This window comes from Pholcus phalangioides, unplaced genomic scaffold (assembly GCF_987345545.1).
Source record: "Pholcus phalangioides strain wild (caught in Gottingen) unplaced genomic scaffold, Ppha-v1.0 ptg000010l_1, whole genome shotgun sequence".
Classification (NCBI taxonomy): Eukaryota; Metazoa; Arthropoda; class Arachnida; order Araneae; family Pholcidae; genus Pholcus; species Pholcus phalangioides.
The window spans coordinates 37,704,155-37,731,796 of NW_028301603.1; the positions used below are offsets into that span (position 1 = coordinate 37,704,155).

The following is a 27,642-nucleotide window of genomic DNA, read 5'->3' on the forward strand; positions in this document are numbered from 1 at the left end:
CTCGAATCGGTGATCTTTCTTTTGCCGCCAGATTCTTGAGTAATTTTTGCTGGTGGTGAAGAAAAGGGTTGTAACAATGCTTTGATTTCATTTATCAATGCTTCCCTAAAAGCACGAAGTTCACTTTGAAGAGTGGAAGTAATCTGAGTGTTTTCAGGAGGAGTACTTTTGGATGTAATCGTGGCATATGATTCTGTGTTAATAGATCGTCGTGCCACAGCGATAGAGACATGGCGCTCTGCTTTGACCTGTAAAACTTTACATTCTGTATTGTATTGGGCACACGATTTATCAAGCGCTGAGTGAGAGCCTTTGCAATTGATACAGGAGAGTGTACTAGCTGTACACACTGATACATGGTGCTGCTCCCCACATTTGTCACAAAATTGGGCCCTTGCTGGGCAATATTTTGCAATATGTGTGAATTTGAAGCATAGTTTACATTGTCGCGGTCTATCAATGAAAAGAGAAATCTTCTGGCGAAGGAACCAAAGCTTTATGTCCTCAGGTAGATGTGTTCCCAGCTTTGTTACTAACACAGTGGAGGTTGGAACTCCTTGCTTGATAAAACGCCGGAGCTCAAGAGGGATTATATTATTCCCTTGGATTTCTTCTGCTAATTCATTCACAGGGATGTCTGATTCTATGTTTCTGACGAGGAATCTCGTGGAACAGTTTTCCAGTAGGAATTTAGTAGATACTTTAGTTCCAAAAAGTTGGTTGATCATGAGTGCCTCCAGTGTTGACTTCGCTGTTGATATTGTTAGAATGAGGCACTTTCCAGAGCGAGTAAATTTCACCTCTGAGATATCTTTGCTTTTCCTGATGTAGGTGTTTAGCTCCTTCTGCAGGGCCCGAGGCTTCGAAGCTGGGATAATTTGCGGGGAAATCACCATCACTTGGAATGATGAGCAGCCAAGAGCGGCCGCTTGAATGGCTTTTTGACCATCTGACATGGTAGAAGTGAATACATTATGTTCGTCAGATTTTTTCTCAGAACCACTAACTTCCATTTTCTCGTGAGACAGAGACTGTGTAATGTTATCCGATGAAGTCGATGCAATAATCTTCATACTGTCAGTTTCAGAAAGACTTGTCATGTCCGAGGTTAGGCTTAAGCGCGCCACCCCTGGGGCGTGCTATTTAATTCTCGCCACTGCAAGAGGGGAAAAAAAAAGAAAAAAACCACAGACAAAACTATTCCGGAATAAAAAATAAAAAACCTGACGAACTTGTCAGCAAAAGAAAGAGATGCAAAAGGACAAAAAAATTGAAAATATTGGACACAAGAACAAAAACACAACCAACCGCAGGTCGACCGAACTACTAACTCCCAAATTTAAAAGTTACTCACGTGGTGATGATGAAGTTTAAAGTAAAAAAAACTATCTTCTGTATTCCGCTCAGTTCCTTATAATCAAACCTAATAAACTGAACTGGAAGTTTAAACTAAAAGTTCGGTTATTTTCTTTGAGCATAAGGAGCCGTCCAAAACAAAAACATCTCCACGAGCAGACGACAGACATTTTGTTCGGTTCCCTACAAGCTAAGCTCACGAACAGAACAGGCAGTTTGAACTTCCAGTTCAGTAATTTTCTCAGGACACAAGGAGACGTCCAAAACAAGGAAGCTGGAGAGAAGCAGACGACAGAGATTTTGAGTCTTGATTTATATACTGTTGGTGCTGCCATCTAATCCTGAAATTTCAGACAACTCATGCAATGATGAAAAATAGAGAGATATAGAGAGTTCTTTGTTAATTTCTAGCATAAAATTTTTTTGAGACGAAAATTTCGGTTACAAAATTCGTACATTGGCAATAATCGATTTTCTTAATGCATAAAAAATAGTTATTTCGTTCCACAAAGAAAAAATCGAACAATATGGATTATCGAACAAATAAGTGAAAATACGGATTTATGTGATCTTCAGATAGGGTTACCAGATTCAAAACTGAAAAAGGAGGACTCCTGGTGCGAATCTTAGACAGTGCCGTCTTCATGCATGCCTTCCCCCTTCCACGGGCCGTGCCCGAAGGGCTTCAGAGAAGAGGTGCCTCAGAAAAACGAGATATACAGTCGAATCCCATTTTAACGAATACCGTTATTGCGGAAATCTCGTTTTAACGAACGTTTTTTTCTAATCTCCGAGATAAATTTACATAGGAAATGCAAAAAACTGGAATTCCTTTATAACGAAATTTCGTTATAACGAAGTGATTTCTCCGGTCTCTTGGAGTTCGTTACAACGGGATTCGACTGTAGTTGAATTTTTCGAGAATTTTTTAGGTAGGGTCTCCAAAAAATCCCTTGGCTCGGGGGCCCATAACGCTCTTAAGAAGATCCAGCCTGTCAGCCCCACCCTTGTGGGGGTCATGGAATTCCAGTACTTGATTCCTTTTCTTCCATTAATTTACATTAATTTTGCAAAAATAGCAATAAAAAAATTCTAAAAATGATCAGTTATCGAATTGCAACGTATATTTGATAGAGATGATGAAGCGCTTTTAAAAGTGTGACAAAATTTTATGACTGTTCAATATGATTCGAGCCACGATGAAGTGTCAGCAGATGGACCACGCAATAATTATTATTGATAATTTATGAATTTTGCAAAATTAATTTAAATGCCATTCCCTTTCAATGGATCGTGTTTGATTACGATCCAGATCATCAACGTATTCCTGAAATAATAAAAAAAATTAGTGTAATAAAATGCGTTCTTTCTGGAAAAAAACTTCCTCTTTTCATGATTTATGTTCGTAACTCGAAAAGCTTGTAAGTCGGGGAAACAACTGCAGAAACATTTTTTTAGAGGGGCCGCAAAATGTTTTTTTGCCATGGGCCGCGAAATTCTCCTAAGCCCGGACCTGTCTCCGATTTCTGAATTTAAATAACTCAGGGAATGAATGAATTCATGAAATTGAAAAAAAAAATAAATAATAATAATAAATAAATAAATAATGCAGTTACAAACATGTAACTTGGTTTGTTGGGCTCAGAAGAGAAAGAGCAACAACTATATCTGATTGGAAGTTAGAGGACGCGGGGGATCGTATAAGAATTTACATTTTTATATTTTGTGTACACGATTTTTTATTCTGTGAAAAGCTAACCGAAAAACTCAGCAATAATGTGAAGTCTAGTTTGCAATGTTATTAGCAGAGCCCGGATTATATGCAATTTGCATATTTTGGATTTTTTTTTTTTTTTAGCATTAATGCATATAAATGCATAAAATCGAAGAATTTTTAGAATAAGTGCATATTTTTGAAAGTTCATTTAAGCGTAATCACTTTTTATGATCTTTCAAATAAATATTGCTAACAGTTAAACCTCTGTTTTGCGTTCATCGGCGGGATAGAAAAATTCGTTCGTAAAAGCGGGGCGGCCGTTGATCAGGGATTTGAAATGAATACTTCTGTTATACAAGGAAAAATATTATTTGGCCGTAAAAGAAGGGTGACCGCACCTGGGGGGGGGGGGTGTCCGTTAAGAGTTTCAGGGTTTCACTGTATTTTTATAACATCGGTTTTTCTGCCGCAGGTGGAATTTAGTGAATTAATACACTGGTGTAAGAAATTAAGAGAATTTGCAGACTTCGTCTATTATCTCCAGAACTACTGTACCGATTTTAATGAAATTTGATATGTACATACATTGATACAATACAAAACAAATAACCATTCAATAATTATAATACACATGCATGATCGTGTGTAACACTCGTTGGAGGCGGAACGTATGAAACAGCGGTTGCAGAATAAACAAAAAAAAATGGGTTAATAGGGGGTATGGTCCCCTCTTACAGATATACAGGTCTAGCAGCGTGATTTCATACTTGAAATAAGGCAGTTTATCATTTCCTGTGGCAATTGGTCCCCACTCGTTCAGCAACGCTGTTTTCATTCCCTGGATGGTTCCCGGAGGGGAGTTGCGAGTTGCAATTGCCCTCCCCAGAGCGTCCCAGACATGCTCTATAGGGTTAAAGTCTGGAGATCTGGCTAACCAATCCATCCGGCGAATATCCTCCCTCTCTAGAAAATCGTCGAGCAGAAGAGCTCTATGTGGCCTCGCGTTATCGTCCATTAAAATGAACTCAGGGCCAACTGCACCCCTGAAAAGGCGAACATAGGCCTCCAAGACCTCACACCAGTCACAGTGCCTCTTTCAAAGACATGGAGAGGTGTGCGGCCATCCAACATGATGCCTGCACAGACCATTAAACCTCCTTCGCCATAATGGTCGATTTCGCGGACATTGGAGGGTAGGTAGCGGGTCCTTGGTTCTCTCCATATGAACGTACGGCGAGAATCGGTGCTTAGGCTGAACCGGGACTCATCAGTGAAGAGAACGGTCACCCATTGATCCATACTCCAATCTCTATGCTCTCTGCACCATGATAAACGGATTCTCCTGTCCGTAGAAGTGAGCGGGACGCAAACAGCAGGTCTTCTTGCAAACAACCCTCTCTCATGAAGTCTTTTGGAAAGTCTCCCTTGATACACGGGTTCCTGTGGCTGCATACAAGTCACAAGAGAGCTGAGAAGCTGTAGTACTCCTGTTATGCCTCACTATAATCAACAAATGGCGATCTTCTCTGGCCGTCATGGCTCTTGGACGACCTTGCCCAGGCTTTCTCTCGATGGATCCGGTATCCTGGAACTGTTTCCATAAGTTACACACGACGCTGGGCGTTAAATTGAACTCTCTGCAAATCTGGACTTGAGATTGGCCTGCTTCTAGCCTCCCCACAATTCGCCACCTCATTCCATCGTCTAAACGTTGGTGGTTACTCATTTTTACTGTTACAATTTGAAATTAACCGATTACTGCAAAATAACACCAAGAAATTCGCCGAGGTGTGCTAGCGAACGAAATGCGTCTTAACTTACGCGCGCTTATAAAGCCTGTTTCTCTACTGGCTCCGCCAACACACACGTGTACGCTCACGTATTTGACGTATAAGATTTGCATTTTTGTCTAGAAGCAGTGGTTTTACATTCAGTTCAGCTCTTTTCGTGAAATTCGATAAAATATGCAAATTCTCTTAATTTATTTCACCAGTGTAGAGATGTTCGTATTTTGCAAATAGAAAGTGTTTCATTGTTCAGGCTATTTCTAGTAATATGTCAAAAGCGTTCAATTTTTTTAGAAATACGGTTGATATCTGGTATATCGTTACTGAGCAGGTACAACAAACGAGAAATCAAAAATTTCTAAATAAAAAATATGTAGAAGTTTTTTGCAAATGTAGGTATATGTGGGGATATTTTTTGTAAGTTAATATGCACTAAGGAATAGAAAATTTTCATTTCTCTGCTTTATTTGCATGGTAATTTTTTAAATGCATATTTTCTCATTTTTGATTAATTTTTAACTTTTTCATGGTTTTTGTGTATATTTTGGGTTTTAATGTATATTTTAGCATTTTTAAGTGCATATTTCGGCATTTTAAGTACATATTTCGGCATTTTAAGTGCATATTTCGGCACTTTAAGTACATATTTCGGCATTTTAAGTACATATTTTGGCATTTTAAGTACATATTTCGTCACTTTTTAGTGCATATAATCTGGGCTCTAGTTATTAGTTTCTCATCTTTTGTGCCACCTTGTGATAACGATCTTCAACTGGAGAAACTGGAGAAACCGCGAGACACCCAGGCTCTGTCGCAAGAAGCAACGTAAGCACTTCGCCCCCCAGGGGAACAGGGCATCTCCGGTAAAACCAAAATTTATTGATACGTCAAAGATTACATATAGTGCAAAGAAATCAAAAATTATGTAAATCGAAGAATCAAATTAATCAAGTTAAAGTAAAGTGCAACGGGCACGGATAATAAATAATCATGGAAAGTTGTATAAAAATCGTATCGCAAAAGGCGCAATCAGAAATTTGATTGATCAAGGATTGTATCAAATGACAAGAAGGGCAGAGCACCTCATTGCACTCCGGCAGTTCAATACAGTCAGTCTAATTTCTCCGAGACGTCATTAATTAGGTTTGGGATTCATCCTGCTCCTCGCTCGCAAACAGTGCCACCAGCGCACTGTCAGGGTGAAGACGCGGCGATCTCCTTAACGGCGCTGGTACTGGAGTTGCAGGAGCTGGAGGAGACGGATCCCTTATCTTCTCGGGATGTTCCTCAAGGAATTTCACCATTTTTCTTATCTTTTCCTTTGATTCCTCTCGACGTAGTATGCCAAGCGCATCCATGGTCTGTGTAGATGGGCAGCCGGCGAACGGAAGTGATAGGGTGTCGTTTCTGGACAGCATGTGGCGTAGTGCAGGGGCGTGCCAGGCTCAAGACAAGAGCATTTATCGCTGGCAATCACTTTAAAGCGATGTAAGGTTGCCGGGAAAGGCCCATGACCGGTGACAAATAAGATGAGCTCTCGTGACCAGCCCCTGCTCCTAGTATCTACTTTCTTCATAACTTCATGAGTTGATCTTCCTGACGCCTCCGGCATATCCCAATGCAATTGCCAATTTGCTATCATGTCTCTCCAGAGGAGTGATTTTGCGTGAGAAGCTGGATATAAGAGTTCGTCGTAAAAGACTCCGGTATTGGTCGTTTCTTTGGCCGCCACATCCGCAAGCTCGTTTCCCCACTGGCCGTTGTGGGCTTTTACCCAGGAGATGCGTATTGATGGGTGAGATACAAGTATACTTCAACTATACATTCAAGCGTTCTTAAAATTTTAGGATCTTCTATCGGATGATCGATGTTGAAAAAAAAATTGTACATTTAGAACAAATCCCCCTTTGATATGTTTTTGTGGTGCCCCCCCCCCCACTTTTGTACTGATACCCTAAGCACTTATTTTGCTTAATGGTTAATCCGGCCCTGCGGGCAATATTAACTATACATGCACGACATACGGCACAGTTGTGATATCTATACCAGAGAATCCAATACGTTTTATGTTCGCTCGCGGTGGATTAAGATAGTCATCTTTTGGAAGACAACTCGTAAGAAACCATGGATTCTCCTGCCAATGTGAAGGGTGCCTTATAAATTCGTAAATAGTTAAAAATTTCATTTAAAAAATTAAATGAATTGGTATATTTGAATGCCGGTTCGCGAAAATATGGTGTTAAGACGGGGGGGGGGGGGATTTTTCTTTTGTCAGAAAAAAAATATGGTTAAAATTTTTATCGATAGAGGACGCTGCATGCGAAGAGTGATTGTACCTGAACCTTTCTCAAATCTCTTCTGTGTCCGAAACGTTCGTAAAGCTTCAACCAGTGATTCGTGGATGAGGTTAAAAAAAACATCACCAATAGCGTTTCATCCACCAATGTCAAGACCACAATGAAAACCTTATGTAAGCGCCAGTAACAGGAAAATATTAAGAAATGAACTGTTAATCGTACACCCTGCATTTTATAAGACTCTGATTTGCTTATTTCTTTTTAGTGCAGTGTTCTCTATCGATAAAAATTTGAACTAAATTTTTTAACTGTACCTACCAAAAAAATTCTCCCTTCATGAGAATAATATTTCCGCTAACCCCTCGTACATTCAAATATACCATTCACTTCACTTTTCATGAATTTTTACAATATTTACGAATTATAATGTAATATTGGATAGCTTTCTTTCTTTCAAACGAGCACAACTCAGTTCTATCGCCATGGGTAATTTACCACCTAGTGAGTTGTGCCGGAGGTGTAAGTATTGTGTCGGATTTTTCAGTGCTGTCATCAGTGAAATGTAATGATTGAATATTTTTACTGTTAATAGGCCTATTGCTCTCTTTAACGAGGCTTTTTAACGGGGAGACTGGCTCGCATTCACCGGAGAGCCTCGGAGCTTGAGGGATTTTGTCCCTTCTGTTGTGCATTGCCGTCCACTCAGTCGTTGAGGAGAGCTTGAGGGATTTTATCCCTGCTGTCGTGAATTGCCGTCCACTCAGTCGTTGAGGAGAGCTTGAGGAATTTTGTCCCATCTCTTGTGCATGGCGTCCACTCCCGTCGTTGAGGAGCTATTGGTAGCTCAACGATGGAGTAGAATTCCTCAAGCCAATAGCTTTGGCTATTAGCTTGAGGAATTTTGTCCCTTCTGTTGTGTGCATTGCCGTCCACTCCGTCGTTGAGGAGAGATTCAGGAATTTTGTCCCATCTGTTGTGCACTGCCGTCCACTCCGTCGTTGAGGAGAGATTCAGGAATTTTGTCCCATCTGTTGTGCACTGCCATCCACTCAGTCGTTGAGGAGAGCTTGAGGGATTTCGTCCCTGCTGTGTTTGTTGTGCATTGCCGTCCACTCAAACGTTGAGGAGAGCTTGAGGAATTTTGTCCCATCTGTTGTGCATTGCCGTCCACTCAACCGTTGAGGAGAGCTTGAGGAATTTTTCTCCTGCTGTTGTGAATTGCCGTCCACTCAGTCGTTGAGAGCTTGAGGAATTTTGTCCCATCCGTTGTGCATTGCCGTCCACTGAGTCGTTGACGAGAGACTCTTCGACTCACTTGCTCACTTATTTACGCACTTGATCAGTGATTCACTCCCCTGTTCATCCACTCACTCATCATGTCACTTGGTCGATGAATTGTTCGTCATTGAATTTTCCTAGCAGTAAATTTTTATGTCGTTGAATTGTGTGGCGGTGAATTTTCCTTTCAGTGAATTTCGGGGCAGTGAATTGTTGTCGGTGAATTTTCTCACAAGTATTAGAAAATTTTAAAAATCATTCGGGGACATTGCAAAATGACCAAGCTCTTTGTAACAAGTCGGATTTTTCGATTAGCTTGCGGCACATATATTGGTATTGCCATTATACGATCCTCCGGGAACTAATTTGATTGATAATTTATTTCAAATCTGTATCATCGGGGGATGAAAAGGATCACTTTGAATATCAAGCGTTCATTTTCTAGATTTCTCTTGAATCTGGATTCTGATTCTCTTGATCCTGACGTTATTCGTAGCAAAAACCCTGAATACACCCACGCTGTGTCCGGTTGTTAGCACGAGCTCTAGTTTGTTAAAACCTATACCCCACACACGCACATGCTTATATCTCTCTGAGGAAACCTCTGATGCTTATTAGATACTGAAGTGACAGCAAATAGCCTCTCACCCAGAGTTTTATTGGCAGTTCCCCTGACTGTCGAGTGGTAAAATGTTATCAACGCGATAAATTATCTAGATGTCTGTGGCACAGGAGCTGTCGTAAGACCATCGGAGTGCAGTCATAAGTGATCGTTATGCCATAAACCAGTGATTAGAACCGGGCAATAAAATTGCGCTTTCGAGCAAGTCAGAAGAGAAATGGCGCGTCCTTCGTGATCATCTCCGCATGTTATAAAAAAAGACGAGACGTTCGTGATTTTTCTCTCTATATATTTTCCAATGTCGATTGTTACCCGAATTTATACCATAACTAGCTATAATACCCGGCGCTGCCCGGATTTTTCGCTAAGTATTTGCTAGGTATTCTAAGTATTCGCTAAGTTTCCCCCCCCCCCCGAACTTCAAGTTATCCACATCTGCTTGTTGCATGTCCCTCAAAGAAAGTGGTAGATATCACGTCTTTCTAACAGCCTCATTGAAGAAAACCCGGGCAGCGCCGAGTATTATAGCTAGTAAGTTATAACTGACAAGCAAATATGCAGCATTACAGCTGTCATGGCAGTTGAAATGATAATTTTTCAAGCACTCCGAATATAGTCATTGATAGAGGGAGATGGAAATAAACCTTTTTTTTTCTTTTGGGGGGGGGGGGGTGGGGGGACAAAACTATAACCCATGTTCCAAATAAAAACACAAAAACCATAGTTTGACGACATAAGTGTCAGGAGAACGCCTCTATTGCTTCCTTTGTTATTACACTGTTATTACATTTAACTTTTTTGCAAAATAGTCCACTTTTCTTCAAACGATAGAATAGTACTCCTTGATTTTATTCTGGCTTGAATGAAGCTTTCACGACTCTCGGTTGTTGATACAGCAAATAATGCTTCAGTTACGAGTCGTACGCACCGTTCAACTGCTTGTGTGTGACACGGAAAATTCGGTATAAATGGAAAAGCAGGTTCAGATAATTTTTGTGGGTCCATTCCTGATTTTTTATTAAAAAAATCAGGTGGTTCAGTCACTCGCACTTGATCCCATGCAATTAGTTTCGAATAGTGCTTAGCAGAAAAATTTATTTTCGGAACATGGAATGTACGGATTTCTGCTTCTGATACTCCTTCCTTTCTAATTTTCAGAATTCTCTTGATTCCCAGTTCTTTGTAAATAAGAGTCTCATCTGAGAGTAATGAGAACAATAAATTCTCTGGGTGGGCATAGAAAGCGTTCCTTTGAATAACTGGGTCAATGATGCATAATATTTTGTCTGGTAAAAGCCTCGTTAACTCCACTAAATTGAACAAATGTCTTGCTCCATCAGCACACGGTGACTTTATCTTAATGTTGAGAACCACATTGGTGCATAAACTTTCGTTATGTACTCAGTCAAAATGCTAAAATTTTCATTGGGCTTTTCTGTTGCAGAGTATAACCGTAAAATAGCGTTAGCTGTCATTAGCCACCTAGCATGGGAAAGTTTACCTGGATCCCGATGTGATAACGAAGCGGGTAAATCACCCATTTCCATTGCCCGTACTATTTCCACAAGATATCTCTGATCCGCACTTAAATCACTGTTGTCACTTTCCATTATTGGAAGGTTATTAGAGATTGGTTTAAATTTTACAATAGGTAATCTTTCACAATTTTCCAAACTTTTCCCGATATCAGTCAGTGGGAACTGATGGAACATCCATCTAGATCAGTGATTCCCAACGTGGCCGTTAACGCACCCTTAGGGGCAATGGAAAGTTCCAGGGGGGCGGTAGAAGCTCTACGGGTATAACATAGGATCCTATGAATTATATTGCGTTGGGGGGCGATGGGAGAAAAAAAATTCTGAAGAGGGCGATGGGACAAAAAAGGTTGGGAAACTATGATCTAGATCAGTGTTTCCCAACCTTTTGGAGTTCGAGGCACCATCAGGAATAACATTAGAAACGTGGGGCGTCCTTCCTTTTGAATACATACAAAGTAGTTTACTACAACAAAAATCGCCGAGTAAAAAAATATCAATAAACTTTTGTTCGATTAATCATTAATATGAAACTTGTGATTGATGCTTAGAGCACAGATACTTGAAATCAAGCCTTATATACAGCAACGAAGCCCGTAAATTGGCCTCAAAATCTTGTAGTCTTATTTCTTTGCGGATGGCAGCACTACACGTAACAAGCGTAACAAACTTCACGTTACATTCGCAACACATACACGCACGTTCAGGCATGTACCAATTCGTTAGAAATTCCGTAGAGGAATTTGTGCGAGCTGCATGTACGCTTGAGTAGTAGTCTATTTCTTGCTTTGTATTTTATTGTCGCCATAGCAGAGAAATCTTGCTCGCACAGACATGCTGTTGCTTTGTTCATTAGATTATGATGCTCCTATCTCAGTCCAAGCCATTAGTCTTGGTGAACTTACCTTTGAGCGTGGAATAGGAGCAAAGATCAATAAATTCATCTCGTTCGTAAGCAGTGAAATTTATTTCCTCCACACTGTCTGCGAAATCAAATGGTGAGACAACCCAGTTGAGATTCTCAGTAGAAAGAGATGGAAAGTACATACCTATTGTATCTTGCAATCTTGATAAATGTTAAAAAATGAGGTCTTTCTGATTATCCGAAGGTGATGTCACTCTCCGCAATTACTACGACGGTTTCGACAGCTGGCCGATGTGAAGATAAATCCAAGAAAGAAAACTCAACTGGCTTTGCTGGGAATCGAAACCACGTCCTTCCACTTGCCGGGTGAGCGCCCTGGGCCAATAAACTACAAAACCAACGAATCCTCTTTTCTTAGAGCTCGTGTGCGCTGACCCAACACCTGTAGCAGAAAGCCTCCGCGCGAAGCTCATGATGCCACTGAAGAAGTCCATTTCACCTGTAACTATTGGGTATGGAAGGCCAACGCATGCGATATCTTTACCTTTTTTTTTGCAGTATATCCAATGATTATAGGTGGAATGGACTTCTTCAGTGACGTCACGAGCTTCGCGCGGATTCTTTCTGCTATAGATGATGTTGGCTAAACGAGGCCGTACGTGGACAGCCAGACCAAACTCAGGCCAAAGCTCACATTGCTGACATTTCCACCAGATGGTGACTTATCGGATGAGTCTGTCATGAATGAGAGAGTAATCAATTTGACTTATTTTTATTTTAAGACCTTAAGTGGACTAATTAAATTTTTTTTATCCCCATAATATCTCGCGACACCCCTTAGGCGATATCGCGGCACCCTAGGGTGCCGGGCACACCGGTTGGGAAACACTGATCTAGATGATTCACAAGATACCTTAGAGGTAACTCATTAAAGTGAAAAAGACAAATAAGCTATTGCAAGGGATGGAATATTGATTTGTTCATTAATCTGATAACACAATTTTATAACCAGTATTGGTAACAGTTCCATCGCATATGATCGCCATCAATTCTTTCATATCAAAATCTTGTTTCAAAAAGTCTAGGATTGATGACTTTATATCCCTTGCTCTGCTGCTTGGAGTTGTGTGACCGAGATAAATTGACCCGAGTTCCTGCAATATAGTTATTTGTTCTTCAGATATGGTTCTTCTATGGAAAGAATCACCTTCTTTGACATTAGCTAAGGTTTTGTCTTTTCGACCATCAAAATACATTCCTCGCACATTTTGTTCTAGGAATTTTATCTTACAAAAGAACTCTCTGTGATGCTCTTTCACGCCTTATTTTCATCCGGCCTATTGTCATATTTGGCTTCTCTTTCGTCAATAACCAAACATCTTCCAGCGCAGCATTCGCAATAATTGCAGCTAATTGATCAGACACACCAGTTCTATCACAAGCAAGAGCAACATTTGGTAATTCAGTTCTCATCTGTGAGGATGATAGTAGAACTTCAAAAGCAAATGGAGTACTTGCTTCGGTACCGATTGATAGACCAGCTTCAGTACTGGTAGATGGAAATGCTAACTTCAACGGTAAACTGTGTTTTGGCTCATATAGATCACTTTTCTCAGAATCATTGGATATCGAGAAGTTTTTGGTGGTTGATGAACTAGTTTTTGTCATTTCTTCTCGAGATGACTTCAAATGGGATACCATTTTCATTTTCCTTTGTTCATTGTTTTTCGAATTTCTTTGTTAATTGGACATCTACTCGACCAATGGCCATCTTGCATGTACTTCTTTGATCTTGCAAGAAATCTCTAAATTTGGGACCTCTCTCAACTTGTCACACTTAAAGTCTTCAAAATCACATTTGCATGCTGTAATGTCGAACAATTTCCACCAATTATGTGCTAATGCCATGGATGGTGTTTCTTCAAAAATAATTACTGGCAAATAATGCAAATGAAAAATTTCCTATTAATAATATGGAACTGTTTCCCTAATTTTTCAAAATATAAAGTAAGAATCCAAAACTAACTGTACAAAATAATTCATACTTTATTAATGGAGACCAGCTACACAAAAAAGAATTAAATATCAGTTCATACTCTTAACATCTGAACGCTGATTCCATGCCTTTGAATAACCTTTTGTGCCATGCAAAACACAGGATTGACCTCTTTGATCTTTGTGTCACCAAGTAATGATAAGCCAGTAAGGCCAAATAGTGTATGGAATGGATCGACCTGTGAAATTTGGGAAAGGGAGGGAAAGAGATAATTACAATATAGAAAAGATTAAACTCTACTAAATACACATGCTAGTAGAATAAAATGGTTTAATTCAACTTGATATGTGTTAGAAATGTAATCGCACTAGTTTATGTTATATATGTATTTGTATAGATGACGCTGCATGTCCATGAACCAGTCGTTTCTAGTTATTTGCATAGGTGTGTGTGTGCTCGTATATTGTGTCCTCTCTTGTATAATAAATAATCTTCTTCCTGACATCGACTCGTTCGCACCTCTCTCTTTAACAATATGATCATTTTTTCAATGTCTCCCTCCCTCAACTTGTATGCCTCAGCATGTCCGCCATTCATGAAAGACATACTGAAACCTGTTTTTTTTATCTGACTCTCAAACCCATAATGTTCTTTGAAACTGTCGCTATTGAGTGAAACCATTAGTCTTACAACTCCGATTTTATTCAAGGAAATAGAAAAAAAAAGTCACATGAAGAAAGATCAGAACAACTACTACTTAACCATACATGCATCTTGTAACATTCCTCAAGGGAAATTCCCAACAAATTGGTAAATGTTGAATGTGTGTTGTGAGCATGTATATGCATGGCCCTAGTGTGTCCACATTGTTAGAGTTATGCTTGTTTCTTGTTATACTGTTGAAGCCATCTGTCTTCCATATTTTTGAATTGAAAACGAAAAATGCCAGAATTTTCATGTTATGTAAGTATCGTTTTGAAGGTCTGGCTGTTCTCTGCAGGGAGACTTTTTCGAATGGGAGACAGGCTTGCATTTCCACCTCAAAGTTTGAATCAACACTGCATGAAGAGGGGCATGATGCACATTCAATGTTTTTCTGAACCAAATATAGGGATTAAACTTTAATAAGAGTTGCAAGAACCAACTATTTTACTCATTAGCATTAGTATTGTTACCCATATCTTCCCGTGAAGACTTCCACAAAAACAAAACAATTGTGTGTGAAGTCAGACCTTATTCCGTAATAACAAAAAAGCCTTACAGTACCAAAGCATAGAGTTCAGCTACCAACTTTTCTAAACATCACACCAAGCATCCATATATAGCAACTACTGCTATCGCCTAAATCAACATGCTCAAAACAGTTCCTTGACTGCTCTTATCTCAAGATAATATCTTCCCCTTCTTTTAACTTTTCTGCCACTCAATAAATTCTTACAGTACCTCTTTCAAGTACAACAAATACACTAGTAGGGGCACTAAAATCAAAGTTCATATAGGCCAAAATGGACATGAAAAAAGAACAGAATGACCCTACTAAGCCAGTCTCTAACTAATGTCTTCAAGCAATTAATCACTTTCATTCTTTTTTTACTAGCCTTCTTATAATCTAGTACCACAAATAAATTAGAAAGTTTGATGGACTTTCTACAGTGAACATCTGAGACAAAGCTAGCCAACTTTTTCAAATTCAATATCACATTGCAGCGTTTATATCGAGAAAAGTTTTGAAATGCTAATAATTTTTGTGTTCATGATCATGTGGCATGATTTTTTTGAGGGGGTTTGGAGGATAATTTGGAGCACAAGTTGCATAGATGAGAACCATTGATACAATATGAAAGCCCAATTAAACCACTATCAATCATGGAATTTGCTGTGATTCGTACATGCTACCCACCCATGCCATCATGCTATTGGTAACTGGCATGCAGCAACTGATGCCATCTTTTACACACAAGATAAATCTTTTACTCACCATGTCACCTGGTCTATCAGAAAAGCCACCTGTTTCTTCATCCTGAGCAGCCAGAATGAATTTCACCAACTTGTCCTGAAACAAGATATTAAAAATTTTGACTTTAAAGTAAACATTTTAAGACCCCGCAGAAGTAAAATCTCATCACACAGAAACTAAAACAATAAAAAAAATTTAAAAACTGATATCACAAATTCGACAATTCAAGGATTTTTCTTCTGAAACTTGGCTTTCTCTATGACACAGAGAAATTACTGATAGATATCATTATTTTGTATACATGTGCATATACAGCAAAAATCTATGATGCCCTAAAAAACAATAATCACCTGCAGTGCCCTAACTAGCCATTCCTGTGCCCTGTGCAAAAATTTGCATTTAGGCCCCTTCTGCCCCCCCCCCCACCTTCCAAATGGGCCCTGTGTGCGGGTGCACCTGCCCAGTAACAGCACTGATCACCTAGATATCAATCTCTAGTCCAATGCCTTTTTCATAGCAGTAATATATTCCACCCATAATAAATTTTTCCGGTCCCTTCAATATTGTTATAGGGGCCATTCAAAGTATTACGTCAGCATCGATGGGGGGAGAGAGTTTCCGATTTGCTGACTTTCAATGACAAGGGGGAAGGAGGTGTTTGGGTAATGTTTACGTCATCAACCACCCTTTATTGAAATATAAAATATTTTTAATGGCATCTTACTCGGTGCGCCAAAAATGAGAAAAATCTTTTGATAGTTTGTGGGCACCTTGAAATAACATTTCCCCCTATTGATAAGTGCCTTACACAGCCACTTTAATGATCTCTAAATGTTTTGCGGATCCAAGCGTTCTGGAAATGTGCCATGCATCCCTCAAGTGATCTGTAACTATGTGTCATGGATCACTTAAATAATCTGAGAATGTGCTGCGGGTAACTTGAGTGATGTAGAACCGCACTGGGGGGGCCACTTAAAGGCTCTAAAACTAAGTCACATGTCACTCAAGTGATCTCTAAATGTGTCACGGATCGCTTAAGTGTTCTGGAACTGTGTCCCAGGTCATTTAAGTGATCTGAAAATGTGCCACGGGCTGCTTAAATGCTCTGGAATTGTACCATGAGACACTTAAGCGATCTGTAAATGTGCAGCTTAGTTCATTTTTACAAAATTAAGTTTGAGGAGGGCAGGCCGCATCAGATAACCCCAGGGCCATATTTGGTCTGTGGGCCAAGGGTTTTTATGCGATTTATGATTATATGGCTTAGCGGGTGGGTCGCAATGAATTTATTAAAGATAAATTTTGAGTTCATTCGAGGCCAAAAATGGAGTTCTCAATCAATGATTTCAAATGGTGTGGTGGATTTGAACAGTAGTGGATTTCATACAGTTTGGCTGCAGTTCTAATTGTTTTTTATGACTTTCTGCACCCCTTGGTGATATATAACTTTTCTAAATGATAATACTTTATATTAAGGAAAATGAATTAACATTATTCAGAAGAGGTTTCATTTAACTGACCTAGCTATGATGTCTGTGGACCAATTTTGCATTTCTGACTTTTGTTTTTCAATTCTAACGCTAATATACCAGAGCTAGGCAAATCTATTGCCTGACATGCCCTCATGTAAAAGGATGTTTTGACCAAGAATATACTATGTTAAGCAAGAATATGCATGTCAATTTTTGGAGATTTGTCCGCAGTCCTGGTATATACGCTACCTACAAATAATTGTCTGGACGCATGCAAAATATGTGGAGGTTTTTGTTATTTAAGTGAAGGATGGGTCCATGAAAGAGTTGACTTGAAGTCGCAGAGAAATTAGCAGTTGTTCAATAATCAACTAGCTCACCTGCTCAGAGGAACTTATGAAATATCTCGCCTAACTTAATGTTTTTTTTTGGCAATCCCACTATACCTCACCTCTTTGAAACCCTTTTATTTTGCCAATGATGAGCCTAGTTAGTTTTTATTGTAGGCTTCATCTCTGAGCATGTTCTTCTACCCCCCCCCCCCCACACACACACACACACACACAACCTGTCGATCAGATTGATCAGAAAACAGTAGGCAGAGTAACCTTTTGTTAAAATTTTTATAAAAGAAGGTGAGAGGAAGTGTTTGAAATATAAAATTTTTACATTCCTTTTGTTGAAGGGGGGGGGGGGAAAGCACTATCACCTGCACAAAATTGAAATTATTTTTGTTGAAAATGAAAGTGTCATTTTTTCAGAGGGTTTAGTCAGTTACGCTGTGCGAGTTATAACTTGAACCAGTGAAATTTACAAAACTGCAAAGTGAGTTTAGAAACGGCTTACCTTGTCAACCCAGTGGATCCTCCCAAGTATCTTAAGCGATGCTAAAACCCACCAGGAATAGCAAACATCTGGTAACTTCTCTGGTCTACCTGCAAAACACAGAATAAAAAATATGATTGTACAATTAATTTATCAAAGTATTACCGATTGAATGAAATAAAGTTATTCGGAATTCAGCACATTGTTCATGAATCCAATTTAATTTCCATTTGCTATTGAGCGCTATAGTTTATGCTGTTCTTTTCTTCGTCAATGTTTGCTTGATTTTTGAATTCTCCGCAAATATTGCACTTGGAAACATGAAATTTTTTTCTGGTTGGCCTCAAGAGACACAGGGCAACAACTTTCTAATTAGAAGTTGGAGGATAGGGAGGGACTGTGTAAAAAATTAGATATTTTTTTATTTTATGCAACACCATATTTTCCCTCTCAAAACTGGCACCAGGTGATATCCGAACACATTTTGAGCATTTTTTAAATTGGAACTATACCTTGATGACAAACGGTTGATGAAATAAAGGCTGCATTAGGACTTACAGGGTATCCTGTATATGGCATATGATCAGGGCTGAGCTTAGGGATTTCATGGCCCGGTGCAAAAAATGTTTCACTCTTCGACTAATAAACTTTTCAAGTTACGAACAAAATCTTAAGAAATAAATCTTGAAGAGGGAAAAAATCGTTCAGGAAAAACACTCTTCAGCTACTTTGCAGCAGACCAACAGATTTGAGTTTGCAATCTAGGTTCAAACATTAAGAGTAGAAATCAGAAATTTACCATTAAGACCTCCTGAAGGCAATTGCCGTTCACAAAGCCACCATCCCAATAGATCCGCTTTGACATTATGCAACTGCCCAGTTATAGATAATGTGCCTAGGCAGCAATAAATCTAGAATAAAAATGGAAGAAACTTTTACCATCAAAATATGAAATAAAATAAACTTCAGATAGCCTAGTGTCAACAATTATCTGTCCCTTAAGATTGCAGTACAGAGCATGAGCCCCCTCCCCCCTCCCTTTTGAGCTTTGCTAGTTCTGGCAATTACAAGGAAATAACTAAAAACCAATATTTAAATGATGTCAGAAACCGCTTTGGTAAAAGAATCGACAACAAAAAATCCTTTGAGGGCCTGAAGCCAGGGGCAGATCTTGGCGACCCGTGTAGGGTACCAAATCCAAGTTGAAAGAGAAAAAAGTTTTATAAACCAAACAAGTGTGGTTGGGGGGTTCCAAAAATAAGTCCCGCATGGGTAGATATATTTTTCTCAAGCCTCCCCCTTGCCGGAAGGAATGGGAAGAACCTTTTGCACAAAGATAAAACTTTTGTTTTAGTTTTATGAATAAAAAAAGAAAAGCGCAATGTAGTCTTGGCTTATATAAAAAAAACCTACTGCACAGCCCAAAACGACCAAAACAAACTTCTTATGGCAAATTTTGGTGAGTTGTAAGCTCAATTTTCAAAGGACTAAAAAAATATTAGATGGAGAAAACCCAAAAATGTTGTCTTTCAGGATAGGCAAGTTGTTAACTCATTTATCTAATGAATCCTTTCATTCCTTTGCTGGTGTCTGTCGTTGAAGGCCAAAATATTCTCTGGTCTTTTCTCTCAATGATCTTCAAGAATGGTACAATGGGGCCTCAATAACTCAACATCCCAAAAGTATTGATGTACACATCGACTTAAGTGGATGTCAAGTTAACAAGGTTTCATTTGATCTCACCCTACAATTTTTTAATATAATTTACGTCACATACTTGCACATGCAGTTAAACAATTCCATTCTATCATCTGTAAATTAACAAACAAAAATTATCTGCAATTTCCTATGAAAAGTCTTCAAATAATCTTGAATTATGGTGGAGAAAAAAAAAAGCATAAATTATTTATGTTTTAGGCGCCAAAAAAATTTTGAAAGTAATTTCAGAATTGTAAAAGTAATACATGTAATTCATGAAAAAAAAATGAAAGGTGAAAGAAATAATTTAATACTTATTGAAAATTTAAAATTAATGAAAAAGTAATTTCAGAATTATCAGGAAAAATTTCGGAATAAATTTTAAAAATCTTGGAACAGATTAAAAAAATCCAAGAAATTACTTTAAAAAAATCAAATTTAATGAAAGAAATAATTTTAGAGTAAATAAAAATGTTTAATAGTTTGGGGAATACCATAATATGATTTGGTGGGCCGCAGGCTCCATGGAAAGTTTTAATTTGGCCTGCAATGTCTAAAACGTTGAAGGCTCAGAGTTAGATTGTATAATGAGCTATTATTTGATTCTCTGAAAGTTCATTATGATGAGATTTGGCTCCACGGCCATCATTGCACACAGAACGTTCACAGTCGATAACAAAGACAATATACATGCAATATTTTTATATAACTGATTCTTCAAGAACAATTCAATAAAGATAAAGTATATATATATATCAGAAATAGTATTTTCAAATCCTACCTGGCCTGCGTGAGTTTCAGAACCTGGTCGACAACCAAATCCACCATCAAAATTCATGCACGATAGGACAAACTCCACTGCTTTGTTTACATCGATAGCATCAAGCTTTTTCTGCAAGAATTGTGAAGAAAATATTTGAACATTATAGTCGAATACTGTTATAGCAAAAATTTTGTTTTAACGAACACGTTTCTAATCCCCCCAGATAGGTTTGCATAGAAACAGTGCAGTAAGCTGGAATTCCATTGTAAAAAAATTGCGTTATGATGAAGTGATTTCTCCAGTCTCTTGGAGTTCGTTACAACGGGATTCGAATGTATAAGTGCAACTTTGCATAATATTTCATTTCTTACATGAATGTCAAACATGGAACCAAATAAGTGTTTGCACATTTTTCATTTTCTCATGTGTTGAAAAAAAAACTTATGCACATGCAACAAATAGGAATTCGTATTAAGTTAATGAGGTTTGAAAACAGATTCACACTCACCAAAAGGGCCAAGCAAGCGACTGAGCAGAATGTGAACCTTGTATCTATTTCACCTAAATGCATACGAGAACAATATAACCTACATTATGCTTAAAAAAGTGGAATCAAAGCATTCATGGGTTTTTCACACATAAAACATCTATATATATCGTAACTTAGATTAATCACAAGCAAGCATGTGCAACTCACCCCATTTATCACCCATGAAACTACCATCAGGAAGTTGTAGTCCTTTGATGAATTGCACAGTCTTATCAACATCTATCACATCTACTGAATCATACATCGTCAGGATCTGAAAAAATAATAAAGAAACATATAGGCGGACCTTGACTTTTGCGAAATTTGCTATCTCTCACATTTTAAAAATTCAATTTTTTAAAGATATTTGTCGATAATGCAAAAATTGTTTGCTCAAATGCAGTTGCTCCCACAGAGCATGGTATAGCTTGTGCTCACTCACACATTACCTCCTAGAGTAGTGGCCTTCTTATTACTATTGTTGTGACATCACTAGGGCTCCAAGCCCCAGTGGCAGGGCCGTGAGGCTGAATGTTTAACTTGTTTAGTCTCGCATTAGAGTGTGTGTCGATGTGTTGTGTGTTTTGCCAATTGATTTGTTAATGTTTAAATATTTTGCCCTTATAAATTTATAAACATGAGTGAGAAACTGCAGTGTCGATACCAAAAAAAAGAAAATAAGAACTCATAAACTTCACAGGAATCAAGACAAAGATGGAAATAATTAGACATTCTGAAAACTGTATCTTTCGCTTCAAACACCTGTTTGTATGACATAAACAGGTCTACAATATGTTCAATTTTGAAAAACAAGAATAAAATTAAGGAATACATTCAAAATTGACATATGTTCATTAAACATGTCTCAATAACCTAATTATGTATATTGTGCAATAAATATTTCAAAATACATGTACAATTTTTGATGTTTTTTTACATCCCTCTACTTTCAAACATTTAACATTAGCACACACTTTCAGGAACCAATTGTGTGCAAAAGTCTACGGCTATCTGTATCTTCAAATATTCCTTCATGCTGAATGGTTAATCCTCTTGTATACGAGGTAATTAAAAAAATTAAAGAACTTTGTGGCGACGAAGAAAAAATTTACAAAATGAACATGCTTGGTGTGCACTAAGTAATATATATGTCTTTGCACTGAAATACATTCATCTCTTTGAAAAAAGTTCTTGATCTCTCTCCTTGCTGAGCCAATCCATAGGATTCCATGTTTTATCTGTAGCATCCCTATTCTCCTATGGGGGGATATCGCCTACACTAGGGCTTGACAAATCAGAAAAAATATTTAGGCACCAGCTGAATTTCTTAGGAGTCAAGCATATGGTATTTTGCTCAAGAAAAACAGTCTTAATGTCTTCTTTTACTTTTCCCATGTTAAAAGATGTGGTATAATGAAATTAGAAATTTTTGTGTCACCCTTAGACATTTGGAAACCACGTTTAAAAACTTTAAACGCCAATACTGATTTTCTATTTAACCTGGCACCTTAGATTTGTCCAGTCCTGGCCTACATACACTAATTTAAGGCATCAGATTCATTGCAAACAGCTCTTACCGATAGATTGTGACATTTTCTGGTTAAATGTACATTGATAAAATAGTAGTAAATTGCCATACAGTGATACAAGGTGGCTACACACATAAGGAAATATGATTTCATAGTACTGAAAACTTTAGCTGAAACAATCAAAACACAGTCAAGTCATGTTAATGTGACTCTGGAGAGTTCCTTGAAAAAAAATGTGTTCACTTTCACTTACCTGAACAGCGCTTAGTGTATACAGTATATGAGGATCGTGTCCTACACTAGCACCAAATCCACCGCAGCTGTGTTGACAGCTTTTCACAAAATCTAAAATCTCTTCTTTATTCAGCTTGTCCAAGTGACCCATCAAGTCTAGAGCTGACAAACCCCAGTACATTCCACTCATACGTAAGTATTCAGTCATACAGTACTCCTATAATATTAATAAAAGTAATAACGAAAAAATTCATTAAACCAACAACGTACCTTACCAATAGTAAAACCTGTAAAAGCAAACATAGCAATGTATAAAATAAACCAATAAATTTGGACAAAAACTAAAAATTCATTGGGGGCCTGATACCAGTGTTTTAGCTGCCATGAAACACATGATTTAGCTGCCATGCTGACCTATCAAATCAAATTATGCAAATTATGCTTTCTATGGAATTTTTGTTAATATTTCATAACTCAACAAACTTAAATTTGCACAATATTTTTCTATGATTATATAGTTGAGCCCAGATATAATGAAGTCGCACACAAGAACGTGATAAACATTAGCCATATCCGATACTCGTTATAACTGACACTATAAATACTTGAGTTTAACGAGGGTGTTCTGTTTGCATCTGCAAAAGAATAAAATTCTGGGTTTAAATGAAACAAAAAACTTTATTGAACTTCGAATCGATCAGATAAAAATTTAGGTGTCATGCTTTTGGAACAGCGGTAACAACAACACTCTCTTGAGTGCAAGGCTCAAACATTCCAATGACAGAAAATTAAAGAAAAAAATATATAAAAAAGGTGAACACAATGCCATCTGATGGCGCGTTACCAAACTGTAAACATACTCCTTCCTAATTCCGGCCTCCCAAAGCCCTCCAAAATGAGGAGAGGAAGGTGGTATCATGTGCCACTGAATGGAACATTGGTTGAGGAAATATGAGATTTTTGAATTGTTGTTTATCTACTTTGCAAACAACATTAGTTCATAGAGCTCATGCCATGCACCAATGAAGGTCATTGCATTATCGCAGTATATATTCAATGACACGCCACACCGAGCATATAATCTCTTCAAGGCCTCAATGAATGAATCAGATGAGAGATCACTCACAATTTCGAAGTGTACAGCCTTAGTTGCCAAGCATATGAAAAGACCAACGTACCCCTGGGCGAATTTGGATCCACGACCCTTATTAAGCTTTAGCTCGATAGGGCCACCAAAATTTACACCACAGTTCATGAATTGTCTGCTCATGGGGACTTGAGGACCTGGTAAATCAGCCATCAGCTGAGAAGTTGATTCGCAATGGAACCGGAAACACACAATGTGTAACAATAGTTAGGAACCCTTGGGGAATTTGCCAAACTTGCCTCAATTTTGTGAACTCGAAAAGTCAGCAATATTTCAAATATATCACATTGTGGTTTGGGACCAACACCAAGAATCGAATTCAAAAAGACTGAATTCTTACTTGCACACGAGCCGTCAAAAATGACTCTCGACTTAGTAGTTGAACTGGAATGCTTATGCACAGCATGATGAGGGAGAAAAAAATTTCGATCATCTGGGGTCATCGAGCAGTCATCATCAGCAAAGTGCATGTGACCCAAATCCACGTATTTTTGCATAAACAATCTGTATTTCACAGAAAATTCTGAATCATATTTGAATTTTTTTTGCATTGACTGCAGATGCGAGAATGCAGAGTCATAAGAATTTCCCAATTTCACATCAGGTTTATAGATTGGAAGCTTCACAATAAAACATTCATTCTTGTTGATCATGACATTTTCCTTGTGTGAAATGTCTTTCACAGAATTCCTCCTCAGGAGTTAGTTCAGGAACCTTTTCACAAGGAATTGATTTGATCTCCCAAAACTGTTTCAGTTCATCATTCATGCTGAGATTTGTGCCTGTCAATTCACCAACCGCTGAACTGACTTCCGTTGATGTACAGTCCTCCAGTGATGCTGCAAAACTGGCAATGGGAGTCAGAGCAGCCTTTTCTTGTCCTCGTAGCTTGATGATTTCCATCTGAGTTAGCATTTTCAGGCAAGATGATCTGATTCAGATTCAGATCCTGGCTAAGCCCCCAAAAAATTTTCTGTTCGCGTTGAAGAGTTCTGAGAAAGAATAGAATTCCTAGTTTAAAAGAAACAAAAAACTTTATTGAACTCTGAATTGATCAGATAAAAATTTAGCTGCCATGATTTAGGAACGGCGGTAACAACAACACTATCTTGGACACAAGGAGCACCGAGGCCTAAATATCTCAATGACAGAAAATTAAAGGAAAAAATATATATTAAAAAGGTGAACACAATGCTATCTGGTGGCATTGTGTTGGCGATGTGTTGACTGTAAACAGGGGAAAATCCACTTGAGCCAGCATTTCTCAACCAATAGTCTACAAAGATTATGCAGATGGTCTGCAGACAGACTTGAAAATGAAAATTATTCAAGTATTTCACAAATAATAACAATATTCACATAGGTTTGAATTAAATTTGATATCTATACCAATATTGCAGGCCAGTGACTCTCAAGATGTGCGTCATGGCTCCTAAGGGCATCGCCAACCTTTTTGTCAGAGGCAATCTGTCAATATTGATGTGTGTCTGTTCTATGAAGAGTTCTTGTTGTATGCTTTCAAATGATAATTAGACTTTTCTGGGGAGCAGCATGTATGCCTGAGTGGCATGGTGGTAAGATGGTCATCTGCCACCATGAAGGTTGCTGTCAGCGCCAAGGTTTGATCCGGGGAAAGAATATAGATAACAAGATATTTTCTCTCTAAGGAGTTTGAGGCAACCATAATTTCCAACCTGTTGATAGATAGTAAATTGAGTAAAGCAATATGGTCGGAGTTAGTGGGTGGTGAAGTAGACATTTTAATGGCCCCAAAGTTCACGAAGACTGCGAAATTCTACCGTGAATGAAACTGTAATTTTGTAATTTACTTTTATTTGTAATTACGTTATTTATTGTTACAGATCAAAATCTATGATATAGATGACGCTAGAACACACTCATAGCCATTCTCGGAATGGTACAGTAGTAATTACTTCACTTTGTTTCTAAAGGAAAATTTCTGATCTTAAAAGGCTTAATTGTATAAAAAAATGATTTCCTTGCTAATAACTTAGTTATATCCACCATTTGTGAATATGCCAATTCGTTATAAGCGATATTTTTAACATCATTTAGCTATTGCAGGTTCACTGGGATAGACAAAAATTCATCACAACCGATACTCTTATTAATATTTTATTTCATTATAAGCGGACTTGCCTGTACTAAACCACACACATGCACCTCTTATTCGAATTCTCCAAAGAATTTCTAATGATACCTAACATAAAGATCATTCTTAACAAAAGAATGTTATATGTTTGAGAAGTGTTATCACCTGCCTCTCAAATTCAGAAACAATAAGTTGCAGGTTTTAAATTAGCCAGTATCTTGTTTTCTGCAACCAGGCAAAAAAATCAGTTTTTACATGTTGCCAAATTTTTTTCATCATGTTTTTGAATTCTCTCAAAGCAGCGCTGTGAAGCATGACGATGAATGCTGGTGAAGCACGACGTCATTCAAGAACCAGCATTCAAGTATTGAGCTGTGATTGCTACACATGAATGCACTTGCACTCATGCTGCTAGCTAAAGTGCTTGTGCAACTGTGCTAAAGCATTCTTACTCTTAGGGCTTGGCAAATCTACAAAAAAAATTTAGGTGTAGCCACATTTTTTTAAGAACCAAGAATTTTTTCCAAGCAAACAGCCCGAAATCATCAAATCTGTAGACTTTCTGGATATTATGCCAAGGTGAACTTGGAAAAAAAAGTAGAGTTGTGTCTTTCATGAATGGAACCCAGGATCACTTGCAAACCAGGCAAATGCACTCACCATTATAATCCAAAATCAATTTCTGCCCTCACTCGAAGCCTCGCCGCAGAGAGCAACAGGCCTACAATGTACAATTATTCAATCATTACACTTTGCTCGTAGTTAGAAAAATTTATGGCAGGTGGCAGCACTATACATAACAAGCATTACACAGAAACAAACTTCACATTAGGTTCGAAACATGTACCAATTAATTAGAAATTCCGTAGAGGAATGTGTATGTACAGTTATGTTGTAGTAGTGGCTACCTGAAGCATGGGATTTTTCAAGCAATGACTTACAGTATTGTGGCCGATGGCCCTTCCATCGAATTTATGATGCTTCATTATTGTTGTTAATTGAACCATAATTGTTAAGTTTTAATCGTCAGCTGTGTCTATTAGAGTTAAATTAATTGTCAATGAATGTGAAGGTGTTCAAAAATAACTAAAATGGGTGTTCCTTTGCCTTGCCATCGGGGCACCTAATTTGTATAATGACTTACATAATCATCTTTCTTTTTGCCATAAGTGATAATGTATTCACAGTGCTTATCGAGAAATAGTTTCGATGGATGCTTGTCAGTTATCATGACATCTTTCATCAGCATGGCCTAGAAGAAAAAAAAAGTTGATAATACTTTAATTAAGATAATACTTTACTTGAAGGATTCGCACTCGCAGATTCATCCCTGTCAATTGTTCATTGACAAATGAACAATTCAATGAACATTGAAGCACCTAGCTATCCAGTGCTTCAATGTTCAATGCCCCTCAATCTAACGATGAAAGTATTACAACTACATATGGAATAATTTGTTTACTAATGAATTTAATTTTTTGAATAATGTGCATTCCAGTGATTACTCACCATATTCCTCCGTTATCACTAGCTAAGATTTCCCAGAGTGCAGTGAGATAAATATGAAACTAATAAGATAAATAAGAGATTAATGATGACTCATTTAAACGTTGGATTTTATGCGGCAATAACCCAAGGGTGTTCTTCCTATTGTTTACAAGCTCCTCCGGACGGCCGTGATTTACATTTAACACTACTTCCTTTCTCAAATATTTTGAAACAAAAACTCAATACTTTTGCATTAATACGTGTATTTCAAAAATAATCTTGATAAATTTTCATAATAAAATTAACAATCAGTACTTTTTTTTAATTTTATAAATTTTAATAGTTTTTTCAATTGCAGTTTATTTATTTGCTGTATGGCAACAAATTCATTCGGACGACTTTGACTCGCATTTGATATGACTTTTTTTTTCACT

At 37.9% G+C, this 27,642-nt stretch overlaps 1 protein-coding gene across 1 annotated transcript; it reads right to left on the bottom strand.

Annotated features, from left to right (window-relative positions):
* Positions 1–13,479: 13,479 nt before the first annotated feature.
* RabGGTb (geranylgeranyl transferase type-2 subunit beta) lies at positions 13,480–27,596 on the bottom strand. Its single transcript, XM_089238214.1, has 10 exons — positions 27,230–27,596; positions 26,865–26,972; positions 22,480–22,677; positions 20,866–20,971; positions 20,677–20,729; positions 20,187–20,297; positions 18,507–18,618; positions 17,729–17,817; positions 15,432–15,506; positions 13,480–13,691 (listed from the first exon to the last, which is right to left on the bottom strand). Exons 1-10 carry the CDS (start codon positions 27,230–27,232, stop codon positions 13,548–13,550), a joined length of 999 nt encoding a protein of 332 aa, XP_089094340.1. The 5' UTR covers positions 27,233–27,596; the 3' UTR covers positions 13,480–13,547.
* Positions 27,597–27,642: the final 46 nt, after the last annotated feature.